General features: G+C 35.7%; 1 protein-coding gene across 2 annotated transcripts; it reads right to left on the bottom strand.

The window, feature by feature from the left end:
- Positions 1 to 194: 194 nt before the first annotated feature.
- Positions 195 to 9,781, bottom strand: LOC111083971. Of its 2 annotated transcripts, none has more exons than XR_002609333.1 (2): positions 4,253 to 4,811; positions 195 to 429 (listed from the first exon to the last, which is right to left on the bottom strand). XR_002609333.1 is itself a non-coding variant. In XM_022380726.1 (2 exons), the coding sequence occupies exons 1-2, from the start codon at positions 9,775 to 9,777 to the stop codon at positions 222 to 224; spliced, it is 480 nt and encodes a 159-aa protein (XP_022236434.1). In that variant the 5' UTR covers positions 9,778 to 9,781; the 3' UTR covers positions 195 to 221. The 2 variants fall into 2 exon arrangements, 1 of the variants encoding a protein (XP_022236434.1); XM_022380726.1 differs by lacking the exon at positions 4,253 to 4,811 and adding an exon at positions 9,506 to 9,781.
- Between the last annotated feature and the right edge of the window lie 467 nt (positions 9,782 to 10,248).

Below are 10,248 nucleotides of genomic sequence, written 5' to 3'. Positions count from 1 at the left end.
ATTATAGATCAAGAAACAACAATGTAATTATAGATCAAGAAACAACAATGTAATTATAGATCAAGAAACAACAATGTATTTATAGATCAAGAAACAACAATGTATTTATAGATCAAGAAACAACAATGTATTTATAGATCAAGAAACAACAATGTATTTATGGATCAAGAAACAACAATGTGTTTATAGATCAAGAAACAAAACCCTACTTGGAAAGCGTTTTAGAGTAACATCAAAGGATATGGCCACTCAATGACGAACTTTGTGTATCTCCTAATAATGTTGTCCTCTTTCAGAACGAACAGGGATGTAGGCGTCTTCTCTGCCGGAGTGGCCTTACGCTGGGCCATGGCTTGAACGAGTGTTCTTGGGCCCGTTAATCCTCCATCCTCATTTCTCCCCGCTGCCTCGGCACTTAGAGCTCGTAGTCTGTCGGAGAAGAAGAAAAAAAAACTATTAATGTGTACTATTGAAATTAGCAAATCAATTTTATGCCTACTCGAAGTATTGTCTTTGTTTCAAATAAATCTATACATAGGTTATGACGGATGTTTTTCTGCCCAAATCTTCCTCTTCATTCAAGAAAACAACTTCAGTAAACTGAGAACCTTTTGGATCTGTAGCAAAAGAGAATTTTGTTTTTACATTTTATACACTATTTCCAGACACAAGTTGGATACGTAGGTGCGCTATAAGAGTAACGGTCAAATCCCACTAATTGGTCAGACAAGGAGATTGTTTGTTATGGATTTCGCGCAAAGCTACGCGAGGGCTATCTGCGCTAGCCGTCCCTAATTTAGCAGTGTAAGACTAGAGGGAAGGTAGCTAGTCATCACCACCAACCGCCAACTCTTGGGCTACTCTCTTACCAACGAATAGTGGGATTGACCGTCACCTTATAACGCCCCCACGGCTGAAAGGGCGAGCATGTTTGGTGGGACGGGGATTCGAACCCGCGACCCTCAGATTGCGAGTCGAGTGCCCTAACCACCTGGCCATGCCGGGGCCCTAACCACCTGGCCATGCCTGGCCATCATTCAAGGACTTCAACGTTTAGTAAAAATATATATTTCTCAATAAAATCACGTTCATTTTGGCACTGAGATATTTCTTTTAACCTGAAATTTTTGAGGACGTTTCGTGTACGTCATTGTACTTATCGTAAAGTGAACATTATTGTACTTATTGTAAAGTGTAAGTTGCTCTACATTTGAAAAAAGGTTACGAATAACTCAAAAACTTTATTCAGATTCTCGTGTTTACACGAAATTATTGAAAGTATTAATGGCATAATATACACACATTATACAATAGATCCTGATTAGGACGGTTGACTCACAATCTGCTAGTCGAAGGTTCGAGTTCCGTCACCGAACATGCTCGCCCTTTCAGCAGTGGAAGCGTTATAACTTGAAGATCAATTCCACTTTTAGTTGGGAAGGAGTAGCCCAAGAGTTGGCGGTTGGTGATGTTGACTAGTTGCCTTTTCTCTAGCCTATCACTTCTAAATTAGGTACGACTAGCGCAGATAGCCCTCGAGTAACTTTGCGCGACGTTCAACAAACAAACATTAATTATATATTTTCAATATATTTCCATAAAATTAATCTATGTATATTTAGATTGATCTGTACGATATTGCGGCGACCCAAAACTTGTTACCACAGTAACCGCATTTCAGTCGCAAAGTTGAATCATTGTCTCAAGCACTTATTGTTGGCTTTAAGTAAAGTGCGAGAAACGGCAACACGCCAGGTGGCGCTGAACCAGACGACGAGGAATTTAAATCCACCAATGCTTAATGAGCTGGTTCGCTAAGTTTAGTCGCCCATAAAGTGTGATACAAACAGTAATGAGAGGTAGACAAATGTACCTATATATAAAGAAGTAAAATAATAGTTTATCAAGGATCTGGTATGTTCCTTATTACTCCCTTCCACCCACCCCCACTTCCATGGAGGGATATTATTTTCATTCCTGTGGGGGTTTATATGCACAACATAACTCGCCACCTACCAAAGGATAACCAATTGGCCCTTGAGATGCACCAAATCTGGTCAATATCAGATGAAAACCTTTAGGTCAAATTGAATGTTAACCACATAACTCGAAATGGTTTTCATCTGATATTGACCAGATTTGGTGCATCTCAAGGGCCAATTGGTTATTCTTTGGTAGATGGAGGTCAAAGATCAAGGTCACATTGAATGTTAACCACATAACTCGAAATGGTTTTGCCTGAATTAGTTCATATTTCATACAAATATTAAGAGTGCTATAAGTACAGCTAACTAAATATTGCTGAATGTAGCTCAAAGATGATGATCGCACTAAAGGTTAACCACTTTTGTTTTAGTGGTAACAAATTGGGATTTTTAATAACAGTCAAATCTCAACAATAAATTGAGATAAAAAGAGAATCTTGACAGCTATACCTACCTTTTTGAGTCTTAAAAAATATTTGGTGTATATTTGACGATGTTTACTGTACAAAGTCAGAACATTGTAAGGTAGCGGTTGTACTTTATTAGTGCCTTTCTAGTTTCATGTTTACTTTATTAGTGCCTTTCTAGTTTCATGTTTACTTTATTAATGCCTTTCTAGTTTCATGTTTACTTTATTAACGCCTTTCTAGTTTCATGTTTACTTTATTAACGCCTTTCTAGTTTCATGTTTACTTTATTAGTGCCTTTCTAGTTTCATGTTTACTTTATTAGTGCCTTTCTAGTTTCATGTTTACTTTATTAGTGCCTTTCTAGTTTCGTGTTTACTTTATTAGTGCCTTTCTAGTTTCATGTTTACTTTATTAGTGCCTTTCTAGTTTCGTGTACACTTTGTTAGTGCCTTTCTAGTTCCATATTGACTATATTAGTGAAATTCTATTTTTATGTTCAATTTATTAGTTAGGTTGACAGTTAGAATTAATTAATATAGTTAGGTTGATAGTTAGAATTAATTAATATAGTTTGGTTAATAGTTAGAATTAATTAATATAGTTTGGTTAATAGTTAGAATTAATTAATATAGTTAGGTTGATGTTTAGAATTAATTTATATAATTAGGTTGACAGTTAGAATTAATTAATATAGTTAGGTTGATGTTTAGAATTAGTTAATATAATTAGGTTGACAGTTAGAATTCATTAATATAGTTTGGTTAATAGTTAGAATTAATTTATATAGTTAGGTTAACAGTTAGAATTAGTTAATATAGTTAGGTTAACAGTTAGAATTAATTTATATAGTTAGGTTAACAGTTAGAATTAATTAATATAGTTAGGTTGATGTTTAGAATTAGTTAATATAAGTTAGGTTGACAGTTAGAATTAATTAATATAGTTAGGTTGATGTTTAGAATTAGTTAATATAGTTAGGTTGACAGTTAGAATTAATTAATATAGTTAGGTTGACAGTTAGAATTAATAAATATAGTTAGGTTGATGTTTAGAATTAATTAATATAGTTAGGTTGACAGTTAGAATTAATTAATATAATTAGGTTGAGAATTAGAATTAATTAATATAGTTAGGTTGATATTTAGAATTAGTTAATATAATTAGGTTGGTATACCGGTTTAATTATGAATATACAAAGTCAGAAGAAAATATAACTTATACTGATTAAAATACATTGATAGTTAGCAATATTTTCTTCTAAGGTCTGAGAAGAAACTCGAAATACAGTTATGGTAGCCTGAGAAGAGCTCAACATAAAGTTATGGTAGCCTGATAAGAACCCGATATAATGTTATGGTAGCCTGAGAAGGTGCTCGATACAAAGTTATGGTAGCCTGAGAAGAACCCGACATAAAGCCATGGTAGCTTGAAAAGAGCTCAACATAAAGTCATGGTAGCTTGAGAAAAACTCAACATAGAGTCATGGTTGCCTGAGAAGGTACCCGACATAAAGTCATGGTAGCATAACAATGTCCCCGACACGAGATCATAATGGCATGAGGAAGAATACCTACAAGCCTACAGATGAGAAAACCACATACACGATAAGCCTTAACTCTGAATGTGCTAATAACAAACGTCATGCAGACAAAATGAGACTAGGTGAAAGTTGTTTAAGTTCTTAATATTTTTTGTACCATATTGTTGAATATGTCAGAACTAAGTCGCAGTAAATAACTGTCGAAAGTGATACATTTGGGTAAGTAATTCTTATCTGGCTAGGTTTTAATAAATACCCTGTAGAATGTCAACTTTTAAACTGAAAATATCAACCTGTAACGTGTATGTACTATGTACCTTGAGTGAAAAATCTTGAGTAGGTTCCATTCCTGGTGTGAATTTTCGGTAAAAATCCAGAGCGTTCTCGTTTTCAGTACAATTAGCAACAGTACAGGTACAGAGGATGGATGGGAGAAGGCTGATAACCTGTTTTTATCACTCTGTGTTCTCTCGGAAGTCAGAGTCGGGGGTTAGTAGCTGTGGTCTAGATCCTCTTCTCACGCGCTACGCGAACTCCTCTGGTAATCGGATCAATATCTCCAACTCGAAAATAGCAACCGTTTAGACAGACATCGTTTTTCATACAATGGGTAGTAACTTGTGATGCACGAAGATGCTACCCCCTCTTTTGTGCAAGAACATACAGAGCATCTAGGGTGTAAGGACATAGCACCAGTTCTTCGGTTCTAGCTTACTCTCTCGTGCACAAACTCCCACTTACCAGAGACATTCTGCGCCTATCTGGAACAGCCAGACAGACAATCCTAGTAGTTGGTCCTGGAATCCATAGCAAGGAAGGATCGATACACACGAAGAGATGTAAACTTGTAAAAATATTAACTTTGTATCGCTTGTATGAACGTTACGTCTCATGTAGCATCTCTCACAAACACTAAGTACATAATGGATTCGTTTCTGAAACGATTTTACACCTTTCGAAACGGATGTGGCAAGACAGCCGAACAGTGCCATCTGTTGGTTGGAAATAGAACAAGTTTATCCTAAAAGGTTTTTACATTCGCATTTTACCAGCTGCCTAGAAAATCATATTGTAAGTCACACTAAGCTGACCTCCTGTTATACGAGGAAGTGTACACGTCATATTCATTATTCTGATGTAATAATATAATGAATTTAAGTTCTCAAACTTTAAAGATTTAAGCGTATTTAGAGCTTCATATATCCACAGAAGGAAAGGGCTTGCCAATAAAATCAAGAGGGAATCCTCAATAGTCGCGGCATTTGAAATTATTTTAGGCAATATTAGAGTAAATTAATCTATGAGACCATTTTTTCCTATTTATTAGCTATATTTTTGTGCGCCAGCAGTACCAAGCGTGGAGCGTGCGTATATCCGATTCGATTTTATTACTCATCAGAATCTCTACCAGCTTACCCTCACACTTAAACTCTTTTAGGCAGGATTAGAGTAAATTAAACTCTGAGAACTTGGACATTGTCAATAAATCAATCAAAAGGGTTTGACCTCCTGAGTCCAAAACTGTAATTAGATCTCAAATCGGTCAAGAGATGGCAGAGTTATAAGCAAAAAGTTTGTACTTGAAAAGAAAAAAAACAAAACTCAGAGCCATTCTATGAGCCGTTATGCCGCGGCTGAAAACAAACCAAAGACTAGTGTCCGGTAAAGTAAATGGAAAAACGACATTGCACTCTTTCATGAGCAAACGTATACTGCATTTGAGCTTTTAGAAGATTATATTTAACTATCTTAGACTGGTAAAATATTCATTTGAAATGTCAAAACATTTCGAATAATAATGAGCAAATAAAACGTGTCTTTTTTTTTTTCATTTTGTAAAAGTTGAAAGACGTAAGTGATGAAAATTATAGATAGAACTGATTTACAATGAGACACCCCCACCCCGCACAGGTGGCTCAAAGATAAGCTTGAAGGCTTATAAAGCTTTAGAATTGGGGCTCGATATCCACAGTGGGTAGAACATAGATAGCCCATTGTGTGGATTTGGGCTTAAACAGAAAAACAAACAAATTCACAAGGAAAAAGAAAAAATATTGGAAACTGACTCGTTTATTATCATTTTAGCAGTATAATATATTATCGCCTCTGGTTCCTGTTTAAGCATACGTTTGTTTTTTTTGTTTTTTATTTTATGTAAATTCTAGTTTATTTGCATCAGTGTATTTATCTGTACCCCCACAACTTGTAGGCTCTACTTATTAAGAAGTCTCTCTTACTGTGATTCATTTTATCCTGCCTACATTGCAATTTGTAATTCATATTTTCATATCTAATTAAAAAAGATGGACTTGGGGCATCATGGTGGGTAAAACAAAATACGTGGCCTAGCTAACTAATGAATGAATATTTGCTGTAAAATTCTTATCAATGCTATAGGTGTAACTATCGGTTTGCCCACCAATTTTGATTTCATTCCTTTAAGTGGCACGCTCAATTTGTTTTTGCCCGCACCTTTTTTTCACACCTAAGATGTTTTTGATTAGATATCATGACTTTTTGTCAATACACACCAACACACCACAGCAAGTAAGAAAGTGACACCCGATAGTAACCGACATTACCTTTAGGATCGCAACCCTATTATTCGGAACGGACCTATACTTTACAGAACCAACAGTGTTAATAGCTTCCTTTATAGTAATGCCATGGAATTTGGATTAACAGTTTCTTGTCATCACCCCCATCCAATCGATACAGCCGTATCAAGCATCATCATTTATGTTAATTGCTTAAGCTAATATCACGTGACCATAAACGTTCTTTAATTAGGATAATTTCATAAAAGTTAGTAAATTTGTGCTTAAAAGTTGGCAATGAATAATCAATAATAACCATTCACCCGTATGATTCTTTTGAAAACTTGAGCTAGAAACTGCTAATCTAGTTTGCTTGGCCTAACCACTACTTGTGTATCTGTATGTCCTTTCACCTTATAGTTTTGCTGCTCTAAATCAGCTATCTTTAATCCAAATGACGAAAAACTAAAAACGGTTCACTTTTACTCTTAGGTGAAGCTGTAGTAAAGATGTTAGACCGATACCTCACGTGACTTTTCGCGTAGGCGCGCGCAAAAATGTTCGTCAAATTTGACAGTTTTTGCTGAATAACTTTGCACGTGTGGGTTATGTTTACACCAAATGAGACTCCTAATTGTAGGTTGTAAAGATCTATCAGGGTACCAAATTTGTAAAAAAATCGATAAAACTTAAGTATGTTTTTCTGTCAAAAACATTTTTTCGTACTTTCGGTGAGAAGAAAAAAAGAAAAGGAAAAAAAATCAATCAAAATTGGAGATTTTATATCTCGTGTATTTCTTAATGGATTGCCTTAAAATCTGATATGTGAAGTAAGGGTCCAGTAGAGCATATTCACTGAAAATATGTGGTAGTTTAGATAACCACAGTCCGAGCTACATAAGGTGGAAAATCGCTAAACTATCACTCCTGTTAATAACGCCTCCCAGTAGCACAGCGGCACGTCTGAGGACTTACAACGCTGAAAACCGGGTTTCGATACCCGTGGTGGGCAGAGCACAGATAGCCCATTGTGCAGATTTGTGCTTAATTACAAACAACCAAACACACACCTGTTAGTAACAAAAAACGTGTCCTACAGCAGGTTGTTTTGGCAGCACGACTTGTGTGTCTTGATGTATTTAGTTTTAATGTCTCACTTTCCAACAGTGTTAAATTATTTCTAATCATAACATAGCTTTAAAAACGTTTCTTTTAAAGTTTTCTTAGTTGTGTAAAATGAATACGCTCGTGTGTGGTAAATTGTGTTCCACGTTTATCTATTACAAAGCAATTCTTTTAATTATTCCTACTAGCAGTAAACTTACTTGTGATGTTTGTTTGTTTTGAATTTCGCGCAAAGCCACACGAGGGATATCTGCGCTAGCCGTCCCTAATTTAGCAGTGTAAGACTAGAGGGAAGGCAGCTAGTCATCACCACCCACCGCCAACTCTTGGGCTACTCTTTTACCAACGAATAGTGGGATTGACCGTCACAATATAACGCTCCCACGGCTGAAAGGGCGAGCATGTTTGGTGTGACGGGGACCCGCGACCCTCAGATTGCGAGTCGAGCGGCCTACTTGTGATGAACGTCGATTAAGGTTTATAAAACAATACGATGTAATACTTACAGTCCCATTATAACACCCACGCGGATGCTAAAGGCCAGCAGTTTTGATGACTGGTTTCGATCCCGTGATCCTCAATTTGTGAGTCGAGCGCCCTAACCATCGAGCCATGCCAGGCCTAGCTGCCAGAATGATAATTACCTCCCCTTTAGTGCCCCCCCCCCCCAGATAAGCGATAAATCTAAAGACTTATAACACTAAAAACCTATGGTGAGCACAGCACATATAACGCTTTTGTAGCTTTATGCTCAACAAGAAAAAACAACTGCTATTTAGTGTCGCCATCTAGTGAACGACAGAATAAAGATATTGTAATTTCATATCTAGTTCTTTTTTGCTTTCATTCGAAATCATCTGACATGAGAAATAGATGCTGACAAACAATAAAAGTTAACATTTATCTGACGTATTATAACTATGATGTGGAAATAAACAGGAAGCTATCATACGAAAACGTGACTTGATATAGACATTTTAATATTGATTCCTGACTTTGATTCACCTTTGATTCCTGACTTTCTATGTTAAATGTTTTACCTTCACGTTTGATTCCTGACTTTCTGTGTTAAATGTTTTACCTTCACGTTTGATTCCTGACTTTCTGTGTTAATGTTTTACACCTTCACGTTTGATTCCTGACTCTCTATATTAAATGTTTTACCTTTACGTTTGATTCCTGACTTTCTGTGTTAAATGTTTTACCTTCACGTTTGATTCCTGACTTCTATATTAAATGTTTTACCGTCACGTTTGATTCCTGACTTTCTGTGTTAATGTTTTACCTTCACGTTTGATTCCTGACTTTCTGTGTTAAATGACTTTATTTCTCTACCAGTATCTTTGTATTCCCACATCTGTTTACTACCAGGCTCTTTATTTGTGTACTCAAAGACTTATTTATCTGATGTAAGTTAAGAGCCATATACGTTTGACAAATAAAAATCAATCACTAGAGAAATTAAGACCACAGTCACCGCCAGCATTGAGCTTACCTTCACATTAAAGCGGGTCAAAGGTCACTTACATATCAAGTGAACAAAACCACCTCTTTTCACCATTTTAAACACTTTAATAAATGTGAAAAGTAAGTTTTTTTTAGCGATGTCAGTTTTAAGGGTCACTTTCGGACCATGGATGTGTTAAAAAAATAATGGTGAAATCCCACTATTCAAATACATTAGCCTAGAGTTGGTAGCGGGTGCTGTTGCCCTCCCTCTGATCTACCAGTTCAAAGTTAGAGACACCTAACGCAGATAGCCCTTGTGTGAAGTTACGCGATTATCTAAAACATAGATACCATTAATTTTACATTGAGAAGTATTCACGTGTTCATCTTTTCGCTATTTTACATTAAAATAAAATCCACTCATTTTTGTGGTCTTAAGAGAATCAAAAGTCAACTTACGCAACCTCTTCAAGAGTCATACCCTCGAACTGAGAGTGTTTAAAAGTACAACTTTTGTGGTTCGAAGCTCTTCTTCTGTTTGAGATCATTCTCTGTGGTGACAACCGAGTCGAACGGTGCAATGGGACATTCTTCTTAAGTTTCTCGTCTTCTTTTTCTTCGTCATGAGTTCTCGGTTTCGAGGGGGAAAGGTAACGATGGTGAGAGGAGATATCTGGAGACGAAGAACGTCGTCGTCCACATAAATGACGACTTCCTGTTCCTCCTATCATGATATACAGATTGTTCTTGGAAGTGACCTGAAAGTAGAAATAATTAAGTCTTCTCTATAAATAGATGGTAACAAAGATAAAGTCATCAGACCCAACTATTTTATAAAGACCATTGTTAACAAAGATAAAGTCATCAGATCTAAATATTTTATAAAGAACATTGTTAATATCTTGTGTTAACAAAGAAAAAGTCATCAGATCCAAATATTTTATAAAGACCATTGTTAACATCTTGTGTTAACAAAGATAAAGTCATCAGACCCAAATATTTTATAAAGAACATTGTTAATATCTTGTGTTAACAAAGATAAAGTCATCAAACCCAAATATTTTATAAAGAACATTGTTAATATCTTGTGTTAACAAAGATAAAGTCATCAGACCCAAATATTTTATAAAGAACATTGTTAATATCTTGTGTTAACAAAGATAAAGTCATCAGACCCAAATATTTTATAAAGAACATTGTTA

This window comes from Limulus polyphemus, unplaced genomic scaffold, assembly GCF_000517525.1.
Source record: "Limulus polyphemus unplaced genomic scaffold, Limulus_polyphemus-2.1.2 Scaffold12497, whole genome shotgun sequence".
Taxonomy (NCBI): domain Eukaryota; kingdom Metazoa; phylum Arthropoda; class Merostomata; order Xiphosura; family Limulidae; genus Limulus; species Limulus polyphemus.
The sequence above is the reverse complement of the archived record's forward strand: the minus strand, read 5'-3'. Positions and strand labels throughout refer to the sequence as shown.